General features: G+C 56.3%; 9 protein-coding genes across 9 annotated transcripts; 4 read left to right on the plus strand and 5 right to left on the minus strand.

Annotated features, from left to right (window-relative positions):
• Window positions 1-451: 451 nt before the first annotated feature.
• Window positions 452-1,369, plus strand: OT_ostta08g01250 (Cyclophilin-like peptidyl-prolyl cis-trans isomerase domain; the record flags this gene model as incomplete). Its single annotated transcript, XM_022983527.1, has 1 exon — window positions 452-1,369. The coding sequence occupies one exon, from the start codon at window positions 452-454 to the stop codon at window positions 1,367-1,369; it is 918 nt and encodes a 305-aa protein (XP_022840938.1).
• A 68-nt stretch (window positions 1,370-1,437) lies between these two features.
• OT_ostta08g01260 (unnamed product) lies at window positions 1,438-1,740 on the minus strand (the record flags this gene model as incomplete). The annotated part of the gene is made up of 1 exon (XM_022983528.1): window positions 1,438-1,740. One exon carries the CDS (start codon window positions 1,738-1,740, stop codon window positions 1,438-1,440), a length of 303 nt encoding a protein of 100 aa, XP_022840939.1.
• A 131-nt stretch (window positions 1,741-1,871) lies between these two features.
• Window positions 1,872-4,148, plus strand: OT_ostta08g01270 (MIF4-like, type 1/2/3; the record flags this gene model as incomplete). Its single annotated transcript, XM_003080644.2, has 1 exon — window positions 1,872-4,148. One exon carries the CDS (start codon window positions 1,872-1,874, stop codon window positions 4,146-4,148), a length of 2,277 nt encoding a protein of 758 aa, XP_003080692.2.
• Window positions 4,149-4,468: 320 nt separating this feature from the next.
• On the minus strand, window positions 4,469-15,991 carry OT_ostta08g01280 (Tetratricopeptide-like helical; the record flags this gene model as incomplete). Its single annotated transcript, XM_022983529.1, has 1 exon — window positions 4,469-15,991. The coding sequence occupies one exon, from the start codon at window positions 15,989-15,991 to the stop codon at window positions 4,469-4,471; it is 11,523 nt and encodes a 3,840-aa protein (XP_022840940.1).
• Window positions 15,992-16,372: 381 nt separating this feature from the next.
• On the minus strand, window positions 16,373-18,223 carry OT_ostta08g01290 (Phospholipase C, phosphatidylinositol-specific, Y domain; the record flags this gene model as incomplete). The annotated part of the gene is made up of 1 exon (XM_003080647.1): window positions 16,373-18,223. The coding sequence occupies one exon, from the start codon at window positions 18,221-18,223 to the stop codon at window positions 16,373-16,375; it is 1,851 nt and encodes a 616-aa protein (XP_003080695.1).
• Window positions 18,224-18,479: 256 nt separating this feature from the next.
• On the plus strand, window positions 18,480-18,974 carry OT_ostta08g01300 (Forkhead-associated (FHA) domain; the record flags this gene model as incomplete). The annotated part of the gene is made up of 1 exon (XM_003080648.1): window positions 18,480-18,974. The coding sequence occupies one exon, from the start codon at window positions 18,480-18,482 to the stop codon at window positions 18,972-18,974; it is 495 nt and encodes a 164-aa protein (XP_003080696.1).
• Window positions 18,975-19,083: 109 nt separating this feature from the next.
• OT_ostta08g01310 (Carbohydrate binding module family 20) lies at window positions 19,084-22,437 on the minus strand (the record flags this gene model as incomplete). Its single annotated transcript, XM_003080651.2, has 1 exon — window positions 19,084-22,437. The coding sequence occupies one exon, from the start codon at window positions 22,435-22,437 to the stop codon at window positions 19,084-19,086; it is 3,354 nt and encodes a 1,117-aa protein (XP_003080699.2).
• Window positions 22,438-22,576: 139 nt separating this feature from the next.
• On the minus strand, window positions 22,577-23,614 carry OT_ostta08g01320 (Drug/metabolite transporter; the record flags this gene model as incomplete). The annotated part of the gene is made up of 1 exon (XM_022983531.1): window positions 22,577-23,614. One exon carries the CDS (start codon window positions 23,612-23,614, stop codon window positions 22,577-22,579), a length of 1,038 nt encoding a protein of 345 aa, XP_022840941.1.
• A 984-nt stretch (window positions 23,615-24,598) lies between these two features.
• On the plus strand, window positions 24,599-25,656 carry OT_ostta08g01330 (High mobility group box domain; the record flags this gene model as incomplete). Its single annotated transcript, XM_022983532.1, has 2 exons — window positions 24,599-24,613; window positions 24,754-25,656. 2 exons carry the CDS (start codon window positions 24,599-24,601, stop codon window positions 25,654-25,656), a joined length of 918 nt encoding a protein of 305 aa, XP_022840942.1.
• Between the last annotated feature and the right edge of the window lie 97 nt (window positions 25,657-25,753).

Below are 25,753 nucleotides of genomic sequence, written 5' to 3' on the forward strand. Positions count from 1 at the left end.
CTCGCGACGGTCTCCCACGGGCATCCCACGCGCGACGCCCGAGGTGCTCGACGTTCGACCGATGGGTGCTCGACGTCTCGTACGACGTGGTCCGCCGAGCGCCCACCCCTGATCTCTCGCGCGAGACGCCCCGAAACACTCGCAAGGTGCACCCGCAACTTTGCTCTTGCATCTTGCGGGTAAAATTTCCCCCACCCCTATCACACGCGGACCCTTTTCGACGCATCGCGTCGCGCCCGACGCCGCGCCCGACGCCCGGGCGCCCGACGCCCGGGCGCGGGCGACTTCGCGCGCGGTCGACGCCGGGACGCGTGACGGCGCGACCGTCGCGCGGTGCGCGGTGCGCGGACGGTGGTGTGGGATTCGGACGGTGGACATTCGGTCGGGCGCGATGACGACGGCGCGGCGACGGGCGCGGCTCGCGCGCGCGCTTCTGGGGACGTCGATGACGATGGCGCTCGTGACGTGGCTCTCGCGCGTGGGCGCGTGGGCGCGTTCGGAAGTGGGTGGGGGGTGGATGGCGGACGAACGCGCGGGGCGCGGATGGGACGGCGACGGCGACGGCGACGGCGACGAGCCGCGCGGACGCGCGGACGCGCGCGAGGGGGTGGAGTACGACGGTGCGGTGGTGCGGATGGGGTTCGAGACGGTGAGCGCGGGAGCGTGCGCGCGGGCGTGCGCGGAGACGAGAGGGTGTAACGTGTGGGTGCGGGCGAGAGACGCGGAGGCGGGCGCGTGTTGGTTGAAGCGCGTCGAACGCGCGAGCGATCGACCGAGGGTGATGAGCGAGGGAGTGCGTTGCGCGTGGACGAGCGGTCGGATCGATAAGGATTACGCTCGGGAGGCGCGGGAGATTTTGAAGGAGTCGGACGCCGCGGCGAGCGCGGACGCGGTGACGTTAACCGTCGCGGGCTTCGGAGACGTCGCGTTGACGTTAGAGCCGACCTGGCACGAACCGAGCGTGGAGTTCCTGCGCGCGCTCGCGTCGAATGCGAATTCTTGCGATGGATCGTGCGAAATTTATCGCGTAGAGCCGGGTTTCTTGGTGCAAGGGACGCTGCGGTCGTACGACGTCGCGTCCAACTCCGCTACCGAGCCTGGGCCGAGACTCATGGAACGCGGCGACGTGGGATGGGCGGGCGAAGGTCCGGGTCCCGATTGGTTCGTTTACCTCGGCGCGCGTCCCGCAGCGCACTTTGGAACGCGTCACACCGTGTTTGCGCGCGTCGCCGATGAGGCGTCCTTCTCCGTCCTTGAGCGCGTCGTCTCGGCGCCGAGCTCCACCCCGGGCGGCCCAAACACCATGCGATTCATCGACCAACGCCCAAAACTACAGGTGCGCTTCAAAACGCGGATCGCACCGAGCTAGCGCCTAGTATTGTACTACATTTTCACATTTGTTCAGAGAGTCTTCGTCGCTCTCTCGCGCGCAAACAGTCACTCGCGTTCCTCGCGCAATCTCGCGATCTCCTTATCCTTCCGCTCCACCTCCAACATAGCCGTGTTAAACAAGCAACTCATGTTCCGCTCCAAGTTTTCACACCGCGCGCGCAGGGCCTCACGCTCGCCCTCGCTCGCGCGAAGTTTTTCCTCCAACTCTGCAACTTTGACATTCATCCGCCCGATCGCCTCCCGCGTCGATCGTCCGTCGATCCCATCATCGCCCACCCTCGCGTCGTCGCCGTGCGCGTCGACTAAATCGTCGTACAGCGTCGCCGCGTCGTCGTCGCCGTCGACCATCGCGCGACGTCGCGCTCTGACGTTTCTCGCGAGAGAGACTACTGGACCAGTCATGACTCGATACAAATGTCACATGTCCCGAACGCGTCAAAACCTCCGTCGACGCGTCCGCACATCGACGCGCGCGCGCGATGCCGCGCGTCGACGCGGACATCGACGTGAAGCACCCCTTACAGGCGGTCGTCCTCGCCGATTCTTTCGGTCATGCGCTGAAACCGTTGACGTGTAACGTTGCGAAGGTTTTGTTGCCACTGGCTGGGTGTCCCATGCTCGAGTACAGTCTCGAGTGGTTGGCGACGCAGGGGGTCGAGGAGTGCGTCGTCGTCGCGTGTTCGTGCTCCGAAAGCGTCGAGCGATATTTGAAATCGCGTGACGGAAGGATCGGAGGTGGTGAAGGGCGAGGCGGGATGATCACGCAGTGCGTGAGCGGGACGGCGTGCGTGAGCGCTGGCGAGGCCCTGAGGTTGATCGAACAACGCAGGGTGATTCGAGGAGATTTTGTGTTGGTTTCAGGAGATGTCGTGACCAACGTCGATTTAAGTGATGCGTTGCGGACACATCGTGAGCGTAGGAAGAAGGAAAAGTTGGCCATCATGACAGTGCTGCTGCGAGAGACGGGAGCCGACGTACGAGAGGCGCGGTATGGGGAGAACAATTTGACCGTCGCGATGGATTCAGAGACGCAGAGGATCGTTCACTACGAGGAGCATCACGGGAGCGCATCAAGGACGCCGGCAACGTCGCTGGACGCGTCGTTGTTCGGGGAGGTTGAGAATATTCGGGTGCGGACGAACTTGATGGATTGTCACATCGACATTTGCGCGCCGGAGTTTCTGATGCTCTTTACCGATAACTTTGATTATCAGCACATTCGACGGGATTTCATCGTGGGCACTCTGAACGAGCGCGAACTTGGGAACACACTGTATGCGTATGAGATCTCGAAGGACGCGTATGCGGCGAGGGTGAGAAACTTGCGATCGTACGACGCTGTGTCGCGAGATATTCTGAATCGTTGGTCGTACCCATACGTTCCTGACACGCGAGTGGTTCCGGCTCATAATCCGGAGACGTACATTCATCAGTGGGGGAACAATTACCTGAGCCCCACATGCTCGGTGCACGAGACGGCGAAGATTGGACGACGGTGTCTCATCGGCGCGGGATCGAGCGTCGGCGCGGGATCGAGCGTCGTGCACAGTGTGATCGGGAAGAATGTCGTCATCGGTAATAACGTCAAGATTGAGGGTGCGTACGTGTTCGACGGCGCGCGTATCGGTGACGATGCGTCGGTGACCAGCTCCATCCTACAAGACGGTGTCGTCCTTCACGCGTATGCGTGTGTCTCCCCAGGATGCGTCCTAGCCTCTGGCGTAGTCATCGGAAGTGGATTCACAGTGAAACCGCACTCGCGAGTCGCCCTCGATGCGCAACCGGCGATCGAGGAGGAGGATTACGACTCGGATGATTCTGTGTCGTCCACGGATATGAACTTTGCCAGTCTCGAGCACGTACGAGACAAAGTCAAGGGTGAACACAGCGCAGAAGAGATCGAGAACGCGCTCAAGAAAGCTCGAGTGCGCACTGACGTAGACTCGAGCGCGATTTGGAATCCCTCTTCAGTTGGCTGCGGAGGCGCAGGTTATGCATGGGTGCCTCGTGACGAGCAGTGGTTCCGAAACATTGCCCCGACGCCGCCGCGCGAACTACACGATTACTCGTATGAGAGTGCAGAAGAAGCGTCAAAACGTGGATATGTCCAGAAAACGATAGATACGTCGATGATGGACGACTTGGAGAGCGAAGGCGACGAGGACACGAAGCGCGAAGGCGTGTTCCAACGCGAGGTGACGGAGACGTTTCTGCGCTGCGTCAAGCAAGGATACGCACAAGAGAACGCGGTCGTGGAACTTCAAGGCTTGAAGATGGCAGAGAACAGAACATTTGCAGACATTGCGCGATACGTGTTGATGACAATCGTCGGTTTGACCCTTCCCGCTCACGCCAAGACGTCTAAGGAGAACATAAAGTTGTATCCGGAAGCCACTCCGGCAAGCACTCCGGAGCTGCTCAAGCGTCTGCGCGCGCGCTTGAAGGAGTGGGCGCCACTCTTGTCTCGTTTCCTGCGAAGTGAAGACGATCAAGTTGAAGCTTTGCTCACGCTCGAGGAGTTCTGCTCCGAGGAAGACGTGTTCAAGGGCATGGGCGGCGCAGTATGCGTGCCGTCATTCGCAAAAATTCTCCACATGCTGTATGACATGGACGTCATCAGCGAAGAGAGCGTTCTCGCGTGGGCCGAAGAAAAAGCCGAGGCCGATGAGATGGATAAGAAGTTCTTAAAACTCGCGCAGCCGTTCGTGGATTGGCTCGAGCAATCTAGTGAAGAGGAGTCATCTAGTGACGACTAAGTGGTGCAAATGCAAAATGCAACTTCCTACACGCGTTCGCTTGCAGTGCCGTATTCCTAAAATCGTTCACGAACCGCGCCTCATTCCCAGCCAACCCTGCATCGATCGAACTCTTTGGGGACCGACTCGTCGAATTCCAAAGCCTCGAGGTATCGCACGTCGTCGGGCCATGGTACGGTCTTGACTGAGACTGACACTTTGACATCGTCGCCGCGGTTGCGACCCATCGGAGATCGCGAAGTGAAACGAGGCGTGAATTGACGTTTCGCATGACAAGCTTGTCTGTTTTACATGGCCCAGCTACGCGTCGCCAAAGATATCTAAAACCAAGGAGCCCACGTGGATTCCATGCGGGCGACATTTCTAATGTTGAGCGCGGCGTCGACGAGGTGCATGACGGCTTTTTGCACGCTTCGGACGGTGTCCGCGGCGGACGCGCCGGGCGGCGGGATGGGCGCGATAATGGACAACCGGCGAAGAACCTCTTGTACGTTGGAGAGCGCCATTGTGTTGATATCCGTCGGTGACGGATCGATAGGTGCAACGTTCGGTGCTGCACCCATGCGACGCCACGGCCATAAGATGAGCTGATCACGGAAGAAGAGCTCGAGATGGGCCTCCAGTTGCGACTCGGGCGCGCTGCATGCGTGCGCAGCCGAAGCCATGGAGGCGACGAAGTCTCCCTTGACGCCGAAGGGAGTGAAAAACGTGTGCAAGTTCCGCGTAAGGCGGAACGGCACAGGTTCAATATACTCAACGATTCCATTAGAGTCGAACGTGGGATGGAAATCGAGCATGAAGATGTTCCCCGTGTCTTTGGCGAAAGCAATCTTTTGAGGGGTTCGTCCACCAATGCGCAGGAGCGCTGAGAGCAAGCTCGACATCGCGAGCTGTTGTGAAAGCTGCCGCTTGAACGTCCAGAGGTGGGAGCTGTTCGGAAGAGTCTTGTACATGTACTGAGAGAAGATATTCTCGGTGACATGTTTTTGTGTAATCTCCATGAGAGCCTTGAGACGCAGCTCCAAGACGTCTTCCGCGCCCGTGACTTCACCGAGAATGGCGGGGTCGAGTGCAGCTTTGAAGAGTGTGATCGGAAGATCCGCTTCTCGACCGTAGCGCGCAAAGTTCGCGTCGTACACTTCTTGGTACGTGCCATGATTGTCGTCATCTTCCAAAAGGCGAACTTGCGGCCACACAGGAATGATAGCCGGGGTGTAGTAACACATGTTCCGGCGTCGCGTCTCCGCGTGCTTGGCAAAGACATCGTTGAGGTTGGTGAGAAACTGCAACATCCGTTCTTCTCCTCTCGCTGCGGGCGTCAGCGACGTTTGCACGATGAACTGTTTAATCGAGCCATCAGTGCCAAGGAACTCCAACCTACGGAAGCAGTTGCCGTTTCGTCGCACAATGTGCACGTCAGCTCCGATGCGGTTGAGCTTCATGAAGCGATCCGTGACACCGTATGAAATGTTGGCATACTGCCCTGGCACTTCGATTTCGTTGAACGTAACGTGCCGAAGGGCCATCGACTCGTCTTCAAGACGAAGCGACGCGGGTAAACTGTCCTCGACGTCGTTCATTAGCCGCTGTTTCCAACCCTTAAGCTTTGACATGAGTTCGGCAACGGTTTTGGGGAAAGTCTTCTGCTCCGGATTTAAATCGCGCTCGTAACTCGCTTTGTACTCTTTGACGAAGTCGGCATGTTTGACGGACGTGTCCGCACTGAAGCATGCTTGGTAGACGCCGATTAGCTCCTTTTTAAAGTTCTCTGGAACTTCACCCGTCGTTGCCGCAGGATACTTGTAACATCGATGCAACAGAGTGCACACGACGACAAGCAAGCGTTCCTCCGGTGTACAAGCGAACTGCGTTCCCAATTCGCTGAGCAGCACTTCAAGCTCACCAACAAGATTCGTGTTTCTGACGCGCAGTTGCTCCATGACCTCCTTCGCTGCTTCGAACGCGATCGTTGCCTCTTGCGCTCGCTGGGCGGCGGCTTGGATATCAGCGTATGATGCCTTCGCCTCGCTCTTACCCTTTTCGTCGTCTTTGGCCGCTAGTTTTCGAGCAGTTTGAGTTGCCCGGGCGGCTGCATCCCTACGTTCGAGTAGTGATGTTCTAAGTTGATAATAAAGCGCTTGCGGATAGGCAGCGACGATTTGCAGAAGAATCGACCTCGCGTACTGCGTTTCGTTGTGCCCAAGAGACAGAAGGAGTTGCGGAATCCACGGAATCCACACCCACTTGGGCAGATATTCGAGGTGTCGCATGATCGCTCCCCCGACTGCCGAGGTATTTGCATCGAACGCCAGCATGCGCACTACGTGGAGCAACTCGTGTCGGTTCTCTTGAACATTGTTTCTCACACCCTGGAGGAGGCACGTCGTCGCTTGCATCAGTCCCGTGCCTTCGTTTCGGTGCTTGCGCAAGAAGTGTCCCCAAGATATCCATCCTTCGGCAAGCTGTTTACACAACGTCACGGCCGTTGCGTACGACGTGTATGCGCCAGAATAGTCTTCCATTTGCTCTTGGAACTTGGCTCGAAGACGGAAGAGTTCTGCCTTTTGCGGCGGAGCAAAGAACTCCAAGCTTTGTGACTCAAGAAGGTTGAGACCGGTCACGGCTTCGTCTCCGAGTGAAAGATATGATTCACACTGCTCTCGAAGCTTCGAGAACGCCTCGGACACTTCAATTTGCCCTTGGTGACGGTTCAAGATGTTTAGCGCAACCTCGGGCAAGTTCTGCTTGCGCGCGGCATTCGCAAACTTATTCAAGCTCCACGCTCGCTCACGCTGGCCTAGTTGGTCAAGTTGCTGAGTGACCTGAAGCATCGCCGGGTTCTGTTCTCCGATTTGCTTCGCGGCATGAGTCATAATATTGTGCATGTTACCGCGCCACATCAGGATCTCGTTCCACCAAGGCATTTGATCCCATTCGTTCGGAGTTCGCAGACGCCAAGTTTCCATGATATCCTGAACGAGTGTGCGATTGTTTGCAAGACCTTGAGCGCCTCGGCGCTGAGTGTTTGATAGCTCAAGCAAAATGCGCGTTGATTCTTGCACTTCCGCAATGGCGTTGAAAACGTGCAGGGATGGGATGTGGCACGTGGATCCTGTCTCTGGAAGGCGCCACCAGCGATCGAGCGACGACTTCACGGCGTTTGCCCAGTGTTGCTCAGCCTCTCGCACACGTCCACTCACAAGTGACGCGAACGCGCGAACGGTCGTAATTTCAGGAGTTTCCTCCGTCTCGTTCAACGCCCCACTCGGAAGAAGTTCTTTGACACCGGCCCAATCAGACAATCGCCACATGCTCTGCACCATCAACTCACTGTGTTCGACGGTCCGGCTGAAGTCCGAGATGAGATCCCACTGATTTAGTTGCATGGCGGAGTTCAACCACTGCGTTTCCCAAAGGCACATCTCTGTCTTTGAGACGCCAGGAGCTTGTCCGGCCGTGGCAAGTTGGATGCCCTCGAAGAAAACCTCCTGAGCATTCTGCCAGTGCCCGTGCTGACTGAGAGAGAGACCTGCACGCGTCACGTCCGAGTGACAGCGTTGCATCCAGAGACCCGCCAGCACGTCTTGTTCGTTTAGCAAGCGGTATAGTTCACTCAACGCATCGAAGCATCTTGCCTCTTGCGGATAACGCACGACGTGATTTTCAAGCAACGCGATCGCAGTATGCCAGGCATTGAAAGTCTTCCCAAGAAATTTGGTGAGTTCGCTCGGTATCTTCAACTGCGGCTGAGAAAGCGAAATACCCTCGAGCAAGGCCTGAATTACGTTCGGGCGCACGGCCGCTTGGCGAAGGTGCGATTCCTTGCTGAGCAAACCAATCATCGGCTTCGCTAGCTGTAGCTGCTCTTCGCGCTGCAGCGTTGCCCACACGATCGGGAAGATCAAAACCCACAGGTAGTACGCAATGTGTGCATTGCGCGTCGCCACTTGGCGAAGAGGCGTCATCAAATCATTCACAGAAATGTTCGACTTTTCGTGCAAGAACTTCGCGTGCCTCTTAATAAGTTCATCAAGTTCAGGAGAGTTTGATTTTGCGTTCTTTGGTTTGGATGGAACCGGCAACGGATTCTTAGTCTCCAGATCGATCGGTAACAATGGAGAAATCAGCGCGCTGTTCGGGGCGAGCATGATTCGTTCGTCCTCTGCAAGCGTACTGAGGATCAAGTCTAAGCCTTGCATCAACCAGAACGTATCAGCCATCGCGTCCCAATCTTGAATGCACAAGATGTACTGCAGTCGTTGGAAGAGCGATTTTCCGATGACCTCATGATACAAGGAGAAGAATTTCTTTCGAAGCTCTGGACGACGAGTGCGCAACCCAAGAAGATGCAAGCGCTCAACCTTGAGGAATACTTCGCTTCTCAAAGCCGGTTCATGTTTGCCTTCTGCAGAGCACAGCTTGTAAGTAACGTTGAGAAGTTTCTCCTCCCACTCTTGCGTCTGGGTAATGGCAAGACCCATGCGCGTCAACTGTGCCAGCTTTGACAAGAACAAGACCGTCTCCTTCGCATTGAGACTACCAACTCGACTGTTGCGCTCATCATCCGACACTGCTTCTCCGAGGGTGGAATCATCCGCCCACGCGATCATGGCATCGAGAATGGCCATTAAGACGTTTCCGTGCGTCGACTTGTCATTAATGAGTTGCAACAACAATCGGAGGAAGATTTGCTTCTGCTCTGAACCGGCATTGATGACTCTCTTGGAAATGATGTCGATGCACATAACCATGCAGTTTGCAACGCTGCCATACTCTGGTTGAACGACCTCTGGCGGCGTTTGGCCGCGCTTTGGGTGGATGGGCTGAATGTCTCCAGCCGCCGACGCTTGGTTTAATTCGTGGGTGAGACGTGCGAGAACCTTCATCAATTTTGGCAAGTTTTCATCGATCATAGCTGTGCGCAAGGCACCTTCGGTTGCCATCACCTTCAGGGTACACGCGAGCGTTGTGCTGGCGTGCTCGGCATTCGGCAGACTTTTCGATACCGTAGCATCTGCAATTGCTCTTGTGTACACCCTATCGAGCTGATGTCGCAACTGAATCTCGCAGCTCTCCGGTTCGGTATTGTCCTTCGATTTGAAACGATCAAACGCCATACCGACCACTTCCGCAAGAAGTGAGTGCGCTCTTTCGCTCGTCGAACTGAGACAAGGTTCTATCAGACTAAGCGTCTGTTCGACATTCTCCGAAAAAAACTTGTAATCAGAAATTTTCATTGCTCTTCGAAGCACCGAAAGGCTCATCAACAGCGTAGACGTCGGGTCGCGGTTGGACTGGTTTGCCAAAGTCAAGAGCTTGTCAACGAACGTGAACTTGATGCGCGCAGACGGCCACATCTCCAAAGCAGTCGATAGAAGTTCGACCGTGCGCGTGTTGAGCTCCTTCGAATCCTGCTCTTTACCTTCGCACGTGATAAAAGTCATGCGGACGAGGAAATTGACTATGATTTCCTCCATGGCCGGTGACGGTTTGAAGCCCTCGTCAATGACACCAATCGACGGCATTGAATTGAGCGTTTCCGTTTCAGGCAAATCACTCATCATTTCGTCGGCGGTATCGTCGTCATCGTCATCCTTGGGAGCTTTCGACGAGCGCGACGCACGCGTGGACCTACCCGCGGACTTTGCTTCGCACTCTTCCTTCTTAGCCTTCTTGCTTGCTTTCTTTCCGCGCGGCGGCGGCGGCGATGCCTCTTCCTCCTTCTCAGGGCTTTGCTTAGCCTTTCGTTTACCGGGCTTCATCTGCTCGCTCGCCGTTCGCAATCCAGCGCCAGAAACACGGTCATTTTCCCAGTTGATGATCAGCTCGACCAAATCGACAGAGAGAGCTCGGTTGACGTGTGAGGAGCTCGTAGGCAAACCCAAACGAGAAAGCAAGTTGACCATCTGTGGCACAAACTGCGCTCGCGAGGAATAGAACAACTTCGCATGACGCACAATCAAGCTCCAAATGTGAACGATCTGCGGAAGAGAGTGCCCGCCTTCGATGAGACTCTTCTTCGTGTATCGAATCCAAATCGGATACTTGTGCTCACCCGGAGGAAGGCGCACCGGCAACGCTGGCGCGAGGGCATCCAACGCCTCAGTCACCAGAGCCTTCTGCTCCGGCTGGTACGCTCGAAGCAATGCCACAAACACTTGAAGTATGATCTTTTCCGGAGCTTGATACTGCTGTAAGAAGTAGCTGATGTTGACGAACGCCCATTGCTTGCTTGAGGAATCCTCGCGCTTCAAATGGTTCCAGCCAAACTTGATGAGCTCTTTGCGATGATCCACGAGGGTCTTGGGCACGTAGCGGATGAGAAGTGTGCTTAGCTGGAGCAACTGAATAAGGACGGACTCAGTGTACAGTGCATCGTTGCCTCCGTCAGACGGCTCAAATACATCCGTCACGAGCTCGCTCACAAAGTCATCCGTCACGATCTCGAGAAGTTTATCCGATGGTTCACCGTCATCATCACGTCCATCGGTGAGCGATTTCTCGAGCATGGGATTCACCATAACTTTCAGTGAGCACGTCACATGGTCAGGATTTGCATCTTCGATTGCTTCGAGTTGCTCGGCAAACTCCTTCAAGAATTGTTTAAGCACCGCGTTGCGTTCGGCAGGTGTGTACCTCTCTACCACCTCGTTCTTGACAAACTCGCGAACAAAAGTGAAGTCAACAGAACTACGTGTGCACAGCACCGAGATGATCTTGAACAATATCTCGACCTGCGAGTGATCGTTCTTTACGATGGAAAGGAAACACTTTGCGAGATATTTCGTTTCCATCATGGCCGGGAGTGAAACCTTGCTCTCGTCGCTCAGAGTTGCCGCCCTGTCATTGCTATCCCAGCACTCGTTGAGTTGCTTCAAAATTGCCTTCTCCTTAGGTAACCAATCAGGCTTGAGCTTTGCAATTGTCGCCAGAAGTTGCAACCCGTTGTAGTACGCGAGCTTTGTATCCTCAATCGGCTCGACGCCTTCAACCGCGATTTTATCAATCTCATCCATCTCGCCCTTTCCAGCGCCAAAGATGATGTGCAAGAGTTTTGATGAACTTGAAGTGATGGTTTTCAGGAGATCGGCAGCTTCGGGCAGCTTCAGTATGCTCACAAAGCGCGCAAAGTGTTCTGGCTGATCGAGGCGCGCCAAGAAGTATGCGACAGACTCTTTAGGATACCGGTTCAAAAACTTGGTGAGCGGCACAATAAACAGCGAGTGCGCGGAGCTGTAGACGCTCGCCGGAGGCATGGTTGACTCGATGACCATGATATCGCGCACCAGCGGTTTTATGAAATCAAACGGTAGCAGTCGCTTCTCGTTCGGTTTCAACTCATTTTTATCGCGCAATTTGGGCAACAAGTGAAATAAGTTGACGATGGCAGCAATCAACTTAGCATCTTTCGGAGACTTTCGCAGTTGACCAGGAACCGCGGGGGCGCTGAAATCCAGCTCTATCCAGTACTTGATGTGCTCGAGTAGTTTCTCACCTAGTGTTGGGCTAAACCACTCAGCGAGCAACTCAAGAAGATATTCAAGCGCTTCCAGCAACGGCACCGACAGCTTCGAGAGGTGCTGTAAATTCATCAAGATCGGACTCACCGACTGCTTGAGCGTGTTCTTGTTCATGTACGGTTTCACCTCAACCAAACCTTTCTTCGCGATTTCTACGATCACCTTGTTGCGAGACGTCAGACTCGTGAACAGCACGGTTGAGATACGCTCGCGGATCACCGTGAGCTCTTCAGCGGTATCTGCATCCGAAAACTCTGGGGCTTTGAGAGCACTACTAATGAGCTGGACGCATGACTGCCGAAGGGTGGACATTGCCTCGTTCTCTCTCGTCTCCACACTCATAATCGTTGGATCTTCAACTTCAGCGATCGTAAGCGCTTCATTGATGAATGCGCGAAGGTTATTTTCCCATTTGTCCCTGAAAGTGATTAAATGCGGCGACGCGTTCAGGCAGAAGTTTATCAACTTCACCGTTTGTATTTGGGAGAGCACGTGCCGCGTTAGCAAAGGTCTCTCAAACACCGTCATCAGCTTCTCATCAGTAATCGACAGCACGGTGTCCATAGGCGTTGATGTTCGCTCGGAAATACCCAAAAGCGCGCGTTCTATAGCCGCACGTGACGCACACGTACTCGACAAGTTGCACAACTCATCAACCAGCACACTCACCCCAGCGTCGACGCCAGTAGGTGCGTCATCGCCTCGAGGCGAAACTTCCGCCGGAATAAACTTTTCGACAAGTTGCAGGAACACTTGCTCGACTCGTTTCTTCTGTGCAGGTGCGTGGGCTGGAAGAAGTTGAATGGCGCGGATATTAGCGCTCAAAATATCCGGCAAGCGTCGTCGCCAAATGGACGTCGGCAACCGCTCGATCAACAAATTGAAACCTTCAACGCCACCTATGATGCTATGGGGTTCTCGTTTGTAGCAGCAGTGCACGAATCGAGGCAAGACTGCCTCGACTAAACTGGCCAATATAGGGTAAGGGCTCTCGTCATCGTGGATATCGGTCTTCTTCTTCGATTTGGACTTCGGTGTCCTCTGTTTCTCTAAGCTATCGTCAGCTGTTTGCAGCGACTGGAGTTCATCTCTGGACAGAATCAAAACTGCATCCAGGAAAGTGGCTAACGCCTTCACTGTGGCCGTCAGATAAATCTGCTTGGTAGACTCGAATGAGGTCATGAGCGCGTCCAAAAACAATGTAGTTTCCAGCACCTTTAAGTTGGTTGCGCGTGGTCGCTCGACCGAATCGTGATCCATATTGTCCGTATCTTCGCCGGGTGTGCAAGTAGCACTGTTCACAAACAGCAAAGCCACGTGCTCACACACATTGTCCATAAATTTCTCGTCAGTTTCCTTGAGTGATAAGTCACACTCAGCCGCTATGACGGTAACGACCAACCTCTTGAAGATATTCTGCTCAGCCACGAGCTGGCCCTTTGTCTTGTTGCCCAACTGAGGCGTCGCCTCGACGCCAGTCATCGCTTCACACTTCTTACCCCACCCATTCGATATGGCAGCCTCTAAGGCGCTCTCGATCTCTTCTACTGTTCCGTAAAGCGCACGCGCCGCACTCAAGTTCAAAATCGATACCAAGCACGTTCTGATGAAGGTGAGTGCTTGACGCCTGTGACGAACAAGCGCCTCTGAGGGCTTGACATTAGGAATCATCGGTGTAGTCAAAATATTCTGCATCAACACAATGCATCGATCCAACGGAACCAAAAACGACGTATCGGGCTTGAACATCAAAATCATGCGTAGACCGTGCTCAGGATTGCTCTTAGCGTCCAGCTTGAGAGGATTCTTCAGGAAGGCTCGATTCCTACCACCCAGTTTCCCAAGCAGTTGCATAGCCTTGGCACCGAACGGCGAACCACTCTGTTGCGGCTTTAGCATCGCCCAAAGCGCAAGCATTAACTCAGACTCCACTTCAGCGATGCATGGGTCGAGGAATTCAGGGTTGAGCGAGTCAACCCAGAACTCTAAAGTACGCAGGCCGAGTAGGTTCAGCTCATTCGCATGCGCGCGCAGCGCCCTGCACAAAGGCATGGCCAGTTTCGGTAGGTGCGGAAGAATGGAAGAAAGCCTCGCCGGTAAAATCAGGCACAGTTCGACGACAGTATCGTGCAGTTCGAGCGGATCTGGACCGTTCAACATCGCCAAGAGACAATCAAGTGTGGCCGGTAAAATCGGTACCACTTCCTGATACAACACGTCAAACTTGGCTTGAGCCATGGCTCTAAACAAGTATCGAAGCAATCTAACGTACGCAGACGGGTTATCGTTTTCTCTGATCGCCTTTAGACACGCGTCCATCATGAAAATCACATGTGTGCTCAGCACACTTTCGCAGTGACTATGCTTACTTATTGCGTGCAGAAGCAATGAAAACAGCTTGAGCACTAGCTGAGCCTCTTGCGAGGATTGATCGCGCAGACATTCCAGCTTCTTCTCCAACAAATAAGTCATCGCTGCGTCTGCAAAATATCTGCACAACTTTGTATTCTGTAGTAAGAGGTGAGGCACTTGGACCATTGTCGGGAGCTCTAACATGCCCGCGAAGAAGTCATCGAAATGCAAGCTCATCATGTCGACGAAATTCCTTGGCTCAAGGACCAACAATGCCTCCGAAAAATGCGTGCACATTTCCGTACACTCCGTCCCATTGAACAGCTGCATGCACTTGACTCCATTTCGAATGAATCCGGAAGCGCGCTTAATCTCTGATCGGTTGAGCCCGATGTCCACGGATTCAGATCCATTGAAGTTTGTAATGCTCCAAAGCAGCGTCTTCATACCAATCGTCAGAGTCTTTATGATTGCCTTATTGTCGGAAAGCGACCGAAGTTTCTCGTGACTGGGAAGATCGGGTTCAGGATCATCACTACTCTCCTTCTTCTCGCTAGCGCTCTTATTGGGAGTCTCGGTGGCGCCCGTCTCGGCGACACCATCAGCCTTTGCATCTTTTGATCTCTTCGACGCTTTCGCTTTGACGGCAGCTTCCAAGCCACTCGCCGTTTTCAACAACTCCGGGATGTTCGGGCGCAACGTCCTGAACTTTGCGACGGTCGCATACATGATGCGAACCAAAAATTCTCGAGCCTCCGTAGCTCGCGAAGCATCGGTGCGCATACGGAAGACGGACTCCACCAAGTGATGCATCAGTCGTACACAGGTCATGTGCGTCGACAATGGCAACGTTTCGTCTTGCATGTTACGGCTGAAAATGTGAATCGCCCGACGAATTTGTTCCAGGGTGAGTTCGGCCTTCATGTGATGCACGAGTTCCGCAAGGAAAGAGTACGCTAGAGGTCGCAAGTTCTCGATGCACATCCGCCCGGTACCTACGAGAACGTCCTCGTCCATCATCAAATCAAGATGCTGAAAGAACCCCTTGCACAGTGGAGGCGAGCTAAGGACGTGACGAGTGGCGATGAGTAACTCCTTGCGAGTCGCCACCACGTCCGGGCACGTCCTCAGCAAAGAAACAATTGCGTTGGAAATCTCTTCGTGATGCGGCTCGACGAAAACGGAGTTTCCTCGAAGGAGAAATGTGATGAAGCCGATCGTTTTCACCTGAGCCGATTTCAGGTCGCTCGAAAACTCACGCTGCCCTGCTGACATGGAATCAATATCGATCGTTTGCAGCCCGGTGAACTTGACCATGAGCGGTATCATTTTCTCCACTTCCTGTTGAATGAACTTGTCTCGATTGTACAACTGGTACACCAGCATCACGATAAGAGGACACTCCATCATGACCTTGAAGGACTTATGGCTCGGAAGCTCGCACGGCGCCGGGAGCTTTTCTTCTGACTTGCCGCGCTTGCGAGTCGAGCCGCTCGAACCCAAAAGCTCATCAATGGTGACCCCTGATCCTTCGTAAACGTCGTGTACGAAACGTATAAACGGCTCTACCCTCTTATCCATCGTCGGTCGAAAGTTTCGATGCAAATCGAAGATGACCCTCAGGCACAGCAGCGCATTCTTCTCGTTTTCTTCGCGCAATGACTCCAGCGCCAGGTCCAGGAGCTCCGACTCGTACGGCCGCAACACCTCGTTAAACGGCAATCTGTTCAAAATTTCGTACACTACGTGGCGTAACGCGTTCATCTCGTTGTCCTCCATTGTAGGTGACGTGTGTTTCGTCAGGATTTCCTTGAAGGCTGGGAAACAACTCTTCAGAAAGTTGACGTACTCACTCGTGTGCACGATTTCTATTCCGTCTCGAACGCTCGTTGCCACCTCCAATCGCATCGACGTCGTCGCTGACTTACTCATCAATCTTTCAGCTTGCTGCTCATACGTCGACAACCCCATCTCGATCGATGTGCGTCGACTCAGAGTGAGTCACCACTCCTGGAAAGGTAATTTCCCCAGAGGTAGGGCTGATCTTCAATTCGAACCCGAATGCGTCGCGACTTCGAGGTCGCACTCGCGTTTACACGACTGAAACCCGCCCTGGAGCGTCGACACGTGCGTCTTCTACGCCAACTCGCGGTCGCCGGTCGCGTCGGCGACGAGCGCGGCGCTCTGGAGTGGGCGATCTGTCGCGCAATTGTGTTCGTGAATCGTGGGTTTAGGGGAACCGGCCGATGAAAGTCGCGCGCCCGCGCGACGGGTCGCCACGCGCAACGTTTGGATTTCGAGGAAATTTGTGTAAGTCGATAGAGTATATACAGTCAGGTATGTTACAGACATCTAGTCGAGCCACTTGAAACTCATGAGAACCCCGGCGCACGATATTTTGTCGTGAATGAACTCGTCGTCACGGTTGAGCATGGGAACGATGCGCACGCCTTCTCGCAATTTGCTGATCGGGAAATCATAGTGCGCCAAGAGCTCATCTCCATTTCCGTCTTTGTCCAGTGCCTGTATTTGCATCAATGCCAACTCAGGCTCGAAGATTGCGAGCTCAAACGTGTCGTTCCACACTGGTTGAGCTTCCGGACCAGCTCTCGCCTTTGAGTACACGCTCGTTCGATTCGATTTTCCTGGCTTTGTTCTATCAGCCAAGCACCCGAGCGTCGTGATTCTGATCAAGGAATCCGGCGGCGAAAATCTGTCGGCATCCTTGAAGTTGTCCCAACCGATTCCCGCGAACACTTTCACCTGTAACCTTCTCGGCTTTGACGGACGCTCGATCGTGGGATCTAGCAAATACGCTGGTTTCTTCACGTAGCCGCAGTTGCCGTTGACGCGGAATTTTGCTCTGTTTGCCCACACGTACCGATCCAGTGCTTGAAAGTTCAAAGCGACGAAGGAAGCGCCCACGTCCCACGCCTCGCTTGGGTCGTAGTTATTGCTGAAGATTCTGTGACCGGCTGGGTATGTGCGCAACAAGTGCGCGTTGGTGAATTCGATTATATCCTTTGAACTTTCCTTCTCGATCTTCAGCTTCAGTTTCCTCTCGCTCCAACTACACGAGAACCTCGGGACATCCCTTGCCTCGTGAAAGCTGCGGAACTTCACGTTCGGTACGGATACGATTCTCTTGAGATCCTCATCGTCTTGCTCACCTTCGCTATCGCTCGAGCTAGAACTCACAGCGCCTTCGTCGAATACGCCGGTGCTAGACCGCGGAAACTCGATAATCGACTGCATCGCGCAAACCTTGTCATTCTTTCGCACATTCAAAGACTTGGGCAAGACCTTTCGTTGCTTCGATTGCTTCTTTGTGCCGCACAAGCCACACAAGCCGCGTCTCTGATCACGTCTCCTCTGAAGCTCGTCTTGCTTGTGCTTGATTTTATCCCGAACGATCACGCGGCCCTTCAACTCGAGCGGTGAGGGCCAACGTTTCAACTGGTTCCCCGCCACTGCGCTCTTTGGCGCCCAAAGCTTGTCTCCGAGCGTGCTGCGCAGAATGCGCGACATCTCCGCGCGCGTCTCCTTACTCGCGTGATTCTCAAGCGTCACGATCACCGGATACTCGCTCGCCACGTGCGCACGCTCGGCTATCACCTTAATCGCGTCCTCAAAATACATCGGTCGCACCGCCGTCCCCCCGTGCGTCACGATAGGTCTCGGCTTATCGCCTCGCTTCTTTCCGTCGTACACGTCGAGCTCAATCACTCGACACCCCCGATCGAGCGCTCCCGCGATCGCCGCGACCGACGCCCTGGAAAACAACTGATCGCCATCCAAATACGTATTGTGGCTCGAGTTCACGAAGTACGCCGACATCTCGGACGTCATCTCGCTCTCATCCGTCTCTGTCGGCGCGAATGGAAAGTTCCCCTCGTCCAGCGCGCCGCTTCGTCTCAAGACGTCCACCGCCCGCACCATCCCCGACTCCGTCGTCTCACACTGCGATAATATCCTCTCAATCGCGTTCGCATCCAACCCACGAGCCCTTTCCAACCACATCGCGCACACGTCGCCCGCGCATTCCCCGGAGACCCCGCGTCCATCGTCATTCGCATTCGCGTCCGAGCCATCGATGAACACCGCGCGCGCGTCGAACTCGGGGTTAAAACTCGCGCGCGAGAGATCCCATCCGTGCTCCGCCGTCCCTCGAGCGGTCTCGCACGCGACGCACGCGAGGCCCATGGCGAGCGGTGCGGGCGCGCGCGGTGGCGTCGCGTCGTCGCGCGTACGGTCCGCGTGTGACGCGTCGTGCGTCTCACCGTCGCGGCCCCACGGCCGCGATCGGGACGACGCGCGACGGCAGAACGCGTCGCCGTGCGCGCGCGCGCGGTGGACGCTCGGTCGAGGGACGTCGACGGCGACGCGTCGCGCGCCGGGGCGGCACACGGCGCGCTGGAGGGGCGACCGCGAGGGGGCGTGGATGAGGTCGATCGGTTCGATGGGTGCGGTTTCGGGCGCGTGCGCGACGCCGTGGGCGACGCGGCGGGCGGTGGTGCGACGACGCGCGCGGGTTGGACGATGGAGGGGGGTCGTGCGCGCGTCTTTGGGCGTGTTGGCGGCGAATGAGGACTGTGGACGGTTTACGCTGAGGAATTGCGGCGACGGGTCGCAGTCGCACCTGGACGCGCCGGTGCCGGCGCCGGGTGATCTGGAGATCGTCGCGGTGAAGAGCGTGATCGGGAGAGTGCAGAGTGAGGCGGTGAATCTTGCGATCGGGGTGCCCACGGTGAGCGGGGCGCACGCGATGATTGACCTGGTGAACGGGAAGGTGATGGTGACAGATTTGACGTCGACAAACGGGACGTTCATCGATGGAGAGGAGCTGTTACCAGGCGTCCCGACGCAACTCATGGTGGGGGGTGAGGTGATATTCGGCGATGAATTTCTCGCTCGATACGAATTAGTCGAGACGTTGGACGAAGAGTCAGAGTGACTTTTAAAGTCGATTTTTCGCTCTCGAGATTCTCGCGAACAAACGTGAACGCAACGCGCGGCGCGCATATTTTGTAATAGCATCGCGTGCATTTCTGTAATATGTAATGTCATCGCGTGATCGGCTGCGGGCGCGTCTGAACGATTACGATGTCGTCTCCGCACACGCCGCCCTCGACGTCTTGCGCGCACCCGAGATCGAGTTCGAGCTCTGTCGCGATGCTTAACAGGCTCGCCGCCAGACGCGTTCTCGCCTCCTCACTCGTGCTGAGCTCTTGTCGACTGTAGTCTACTGCCTCGTTCGTCACCTTTCCGTGCGTTGGAGCGCCGTAGCGACATCTCATTGACGTCGAATGATTGGCGTACGCGAGAACATCGACAGCACCAGTTGAGCGGTCGATTTCAAAGCGCCATGGTGTGCCATCGACGCCGCTCGCGAGGGTGTCGCCGAGACCTACGCAAAGCTCGGCTTGAACTGACTTTGCGCCGCGAATCGGGCTTTGCGTGTGCAGCACGAAGGAAACTGCGTTCGGCGACAACTCTTGCACCAATACAGCCATGCGCGCCTCCGATTGAGGCACGCCGGCGGCGCGTCTCGCGAGAACCGCTCGACGCGAGTAAAGCGACGCCCACACCTCTGCGATTGCGAGTCGCACACCCTTGACGTCGTTCGCGTCGATACCGATGACGCTCTCGTACAAACCTGCCGCGGACATGCCGCTCAAATCTTCCACGTTAGCACTCGAACGAACGACGAGGCGCGCGTTTTGGTCTAGCGTCGCACACGCCTCTTCCACGACATCTTCGTCCGGAATATTCGCTGCAATAAATGTTTGCATCATCAAACACGCATCATCGATCTCACTCGGCGTCTTCGAGCTCTCGAGCGTAGTGAGAAGCTCATCAAATCGACTCGAGTCTCTCATCGAAGCCTCCATCGAGCCGAAAGGAAGCACAAAACCACTCGGCGCCTTGAATGTACCAGTCTCGCTCGAAATCTTCGTGAGTCGGCTACACATCGTTGCTTTGGCACCAGCGTTCGAAGTCGATGCCTCTTGCAGAGGTAACCACTTGATGTGGTCAACCATTTCACACACGGTCGGCGAAACCGCAGCGTGAGAAAGATCTTCACCAGTCTCATGCGAGTCGCGCGTTCTATCAAAATCTCTCAGTTCCGTCCTCAGTGCGTCGACGCGTATGATGGTGTCATTTCCTTCGCGGTCGCCCACTTTCGTCCGCGCTTCTACGCTCAATGCGCTCACGAGAGGAATTCCCTCTTGTCTAGCTCGAATGGCGAGATGGGACAAATGCGCCAGCTCTCGCGATAAAATCACCCCCTTCACATTCTTCCCCGCCGACGAAATCTCCTCGTCACCGTCAATTTCATCCACAAAAGCTATGATATCCGCTTCGCCGCAAGCTTGTACCGATTCTGGATTCAGTCGATTCAAAAGAACGAGCCTGCCCCTCGCAGACCCAAGAACGATTGGATCAAAACCATCGCCGTCGATATCGCGTTCCACACCTTCAGAAAGCATCTCTATCGTTCGAGACAACTGGAAAGGCACACCCGCTCGAACAATTGATTCCACGAACGTCGCTCCTATGTGCGCGTCAAACCCAAATGCCGAAGCGAGTTGCGTGGGAGAATCACCAAATCCACTCATGATGGCGTGCGTGTGCGAATCGATGAGTCTCTTAGCACGCTGTAACGACGCCTTGAGTCTGATCGCCGAATCCTTGTCGCCACTCGCGTGAGAGTCACACCATGCAACAAGCTCTCGTGCAAGGATACCCGCCTCGAGCGATTTCCATCCAGAGAGAGAAATGTGTTTCAGCGCGAATGCAGAGACGTTCGCAGCCAAACGCCAAGCGTTCTCGCCCTCAACTCCTAGAGCGCTCTGTTCCTCCATGAGGTTATTGCATCGCGAGAGCAAAACGAACGCGTACTCTTCCATCGCGAGTTCTGCCTGTCTCCAAACTTGTCGCTGGCGAACTGATTCGTCCGGCGCGTCGTTTCGCAAGCCGGTGCTGAGACCGGCGCAAAAGAAGGTTCTGAGCGTTGTTGTCACCTCGAGCGCGCGTCGAAGTGCATCACCCTCCTCCCCGAACCAACCACCTTCCGTGGACTCATGTAATCGTCTCTGTGCGGCGCCGAGATCGTCTATGAGTGCCTCTGTGTCCGCGTCCAAAGTACCCTTAAGCTGTTCCAATCGCTCAAACACGTTGCTCGCGTTGAAAAACCTTTTGAGCTCCCTGTGAAACTCCTTGAACTCACGAACGAAATCTTTCGAGTACTCGCCATCGCGCGCGGTGATTCGTTCGAGCACGACTTCGGTGGTGATCAAATCTTCCGGACCAGCGTTACGATGCAGTTTGTTCTGAATCGTGTGCTTGATGGTCTTCTTCAACTCGTCCGGAATGTCGTTTCTGTGCGCAATGTCCCGGATCCGAGTGAGGGGCACAGAACTGGTAAACTCGGCGTCGAAGGACGGGAGCCACGGATGAATGTGGCGCATGACCGCGCGCTCGACCTCACCCAGGTTCGTGCCGTGGCGATACATTGCACCCTGTATTTGCTCAAGACTGATAAATATCCCGCGTCCCACCATAGCAGGACCGTTTGGACGTCTGTGCCCGCCGCTCTCCACACATAAGATCGTTCCCGTACTGATCCAGCGTAAATATGTGGCGCACACTGCGAGCTTTTCTCGCGTTATCTCTCGTCCGATACCGATTTGATTCGCCACCGCCGCAAGCTTCTCGAACCACGACCCACCGTTCTCATCGGCAAACACGATCGCTCGTGCTGCGCCCGTCTCCTCCAAACCGCTCACGTCCCACTGCATCTTCGACGGACGCTCGTCCGAGTGCTCGTTTGCAGTCATCATTCGCACGTTGCCACCCACCCACTTATCTCTTGCGTTCGCCTCCATCCACGTCCCGGTCGCCGCCGCCTCCGCGCCGTCCACATCACCGTCCACCGCCCTTACTTCCGCCTCGACCGACGTCCCGTTTGCACTCGTGACCTCAAACGCCCCGTTCCCGAACGCTCCTTTCACTTCAAACGCCCCAACGCGTTCGATTTCAATCACTCTGTTATCTCCACCTTCCCACTCGACGCCGCCGCTTGCTCGACGCGTCGCGCACTTAAACGCCACCGATTGCGTCGCCGCATCCACCGTCACCGCGCCACGCCACACGTCATCATCGTTCCACGTCAATGCAACCGCATTGTCGGGTGACCAAGCCCCGAGAGAGGCGTGGTCGCCGACGACGAGCAAGGAATCACCGTATGACAATTTCGCTCGCAGGGTGAAATTGATTGTGATTACGTCGCCTCGTGCGTCGTTCGCGGACGCATCGACGCGCGTGACGCGATGGAGTTTGTGGTTGACATTAAAGCGTTGGCGCTCAGCGCGTTCGGGCGCGAACGCGCGCGTTTGGGTGAGACGCGTCGACATCTGCTGCACGAGTTCCGCGCCGGTTAGGTGTGGGTGGTGCGAAAATATCAACAACAACGTCCGGAATCAATACTAGGCGAGCGTATACACGCCCGAGATCGGTCTCGATGACCTCGGGTGAAAGCATGTGCGATGCGACTCATTTATTTGTCGGTGCGGCCTCCTTGGCGCGCGTGTTCACAAAGTAAATGCCAACCAGAGTCACTGCGGCTCCTACGAGCTGCGGGCCGCTGAGCGTCTCTTCCAAGGTGACGTATCCGAGTGCTGAGGCGAACATCGGGGTCAAGAACGTCAGTGAACTGAGCTTAGTGAGAGAGCCCTTGGTGGCGAAGTAAAAGAAGGCGCCGTAAGCGATGGCGCCGCCGAACACGGAGGCGTACGTGAGCGAAGCGACGTCTCCGCCAGTCAAGGACATGTTTGCGTACATCTCCTGTTCGCTCGCGAGCGAGTATGCGAGGAGCGGAAGGCCTCCGAGCGCCATGTGCCACCCAGTGGCCATGACGGGATCGACGTATTTGCATACCCATCGCACCATGACGGTTCCGATTGCCATCGACTGTGCCGCGAGGAGCATCCAAAACTCTCCGTTATCCCAAAGCGAATCCTGAATGTGAAGTGTCGACGCTAAACCAGCCACACCGCCGCCGTTCATCACCGAACCTAGCGCCTCTTCCGGGAGCTCGAGCAACACCAAACCTAAAACCCCGAGAACGAGCCCGAGAACACCCTCCGCGCCGAGCGTCTCGCCGAAGAGAATCGACGCCAAAATAGCAACCGTGAGCGGCTGCGAATCAATTATCACCGATCCTAATCCAGCGCTCGTGCGCGTCAACCCTTCCGCGAGGAACCCCTGGAACATGGTCGCGTCGACGAGCGCAAAGGCGGCGATGGCTGACCACGCCTCGGCTGTCTTCGGCATCGGCCGACCTTTACTCACCGCCCACGCGACCAAAATCAACCCCGCCGGAATCAACCGCACCGACGCGACGAACATGGGTGACGTCACGGGTAACACTTCTTTCATCGCCACCATGGACGTCCCCCACAGGAAGAACGGAGAGACGAGCGCGAGATTCTTCGCCGCGTCGAACGCGCGCGCTTCGTCGCCCGCCGCCTCCGCCTCCAACTCCACCTCTCCCGCGTCCACCGTCCCCGACACATCGCACGACGCCTCCATCCCGACCCCAACGCACTCAATATCCCGCGCCGACGTCGACACGCCCTCCGAGATCACGCGTTCCGCCCCCGTCGAGGACGCGACGCGCTCGAGCGCGTCCCGCGCCGTTCGCCCCGCCCTCTCCACCGACCCAACCTCTCCGTCCACCGACCCCACCCGCGCGCTCGACCCCCATGTTCCCCGCGCGCGCGTCGGCACCACCCATCGCCCGCCCGCGCCGGCGGTCGTCCACCGCGTCCGCACCGTCGTCGGCGTCGACGACGTCATCCGCGTCCGCATCGCACCGACGCCCGTACCACCGAGCCCACGGGGGAGGGGCCACGGCGTCGAGGCGCCACCGCGTCGACGCGCGCCGCACCGCGCGCGTCGACGCGGCGCGTCGTCGTCCGGCGCGCGCGTCGACGCGCGCGCGTGGAGGGCGCGACAGGACGCGCCACGTGTTCGTAGTGTGGCCTGTATAGGCCCGTGTGCACGTACACGCCCACGCCGGCCGTGCCTCGCGGATCGTGGACCCCCATAGTCATGGGTCGTGACTCGCGGGGTCGTGGACCCTCATAGTCATGGGTCGTGACTCGCGGGGTCGTGGACCCCCATGACCATGGGTCGTGACTCGCGGGGTCTTGGACCCCCATGACCATGGGTCGTCCCTCGAGAAACCACCCCGAGTGATGACTCTAAACCTAATTCTCTGCATCACGTCTCGCGCGAGACCCCGGCGCGAGGCTTGGACGAGCGCCCCTCGGTCGAGCGCGCGCGGACGAGGTGCGCGGAGTCTCTCGAGCGCGCGCGCGCGCGATGCGCGCGCGCGACGTCGCGCGTGCGCGGGTGACGCGGCGGGGATGGAGGTCCACGTCGGTGATTCGTGGAGCGGCATTTCGGGCGCGCGGACACGTCGACGCGGGCGGCGACGCGCGCGCGATTGGGGGGGGGACTGACGCGCGGACGACGACGCGGTGCGCGCAGGGAACGATCGAGGCGAGCGAGATGGTCGAGGGAAAGGTGCGAGGAGGACGAACGAGAGGGGCGGGAAACGCCTCGAAATTTGCGACGTCGTGAGCTAACGGCTAGAATTGGAATTGGCGAGTCGTGACTGGTGAAACGAGGGACTGACGATTTAAACCGCTCCTTCGCGCGCGCAGTTGGATGGTGAAATACTGCCGGCGCCGCCGAAGCGGGCGTTGACGGCGTACTTGATCTTCTGTCAGCGTCATCGAGAGAGAATCATGCGGGAGATTCAGCCGGATCCGTCATCAAAGTTTACAAAGGATCAGATGCAGCAGGTGACGACGCGTCTCGCGGGACTGTGGAATAACATCTCGCCGAAGGAGCTGAAGGAAGTGCAGGGACAGGCGGCGAAGTGCAAGGCAGAGTATGAGGCTCAAAAGGCGCAGTTTTCGCCGGCGATGTTAAAAAAGATCGCTCGAATGAGAAACAAGCCGAAGGGACACATCGTCGTTCCGGCGCAAGGCGAAAAGCCGGTTCGAGCGAAGACGGCTTACTTGATCTTCTGCAGTAGGCACCGCAAGGACATCATGAGGCAGATTCACAAGGATCCGCTCGCAAAATTCACGCGTGCTGAGATGCAGCAAGTGACGACGACTCTGGCAGACATGTGGAACAAGATCTCTCCCTCAGAGCTCGCGAGTTGTAGGGAGGAGGCGAAAGTTGAGCTCGAGAAGTACAGAGCCCTCAAGGCTGAGTATCGCGCTCCGGTTTACGGGCCGGCGAAGAAGCCGAAGGTGAACGTCAAGGGCGAAACAAAGCCGAAGAAGGCTCCGACCGCGTACCTTGTGTTCGCCGAGGAAGAACGCCAACGAATTAAGTTGGCAGAGCCGGAACTCAAGCACGACGAGATTTCTCAACGGCTTTCGCGAACTTGGAAAGCCATCGACGAGAACGAAAAGAGGAGGTACCAAGCTCGCGCCGAAGAACAAAAGCAAAATCTCGAGCGGCAAAGCATACTTCCTTCCAACAGCTTGGCGGGCGAGCACTTGCCAATGATGAGTATGGCATCGTACGACATTGACCCCAGAGCAATCTAGTGCTTTCTTGATCGACTCTGCACGGCGACCGTCGCACTCGAACGGTGCGGTCTCGACTTTAACAAGCTTTTGTAATAAGGCCCGATATCACCATATA

This window comes from Ostreococcus tauri (genome assembly GCF_000214015.3).
Source record: "Ostreococcus tauri WGS project CAID00000000 data, contig chromosome 08, whole genome shotgun sequence".
In the NCBI taxonomy this organism is placed as follows: domain Eukaryota; kingdom Viridiplantae; phylum Chlorophyta; class Mamiellophyceae; order Mamiellales; family Bathycoccaceae; genus Ostreococcus; species Ostreococcus tauri.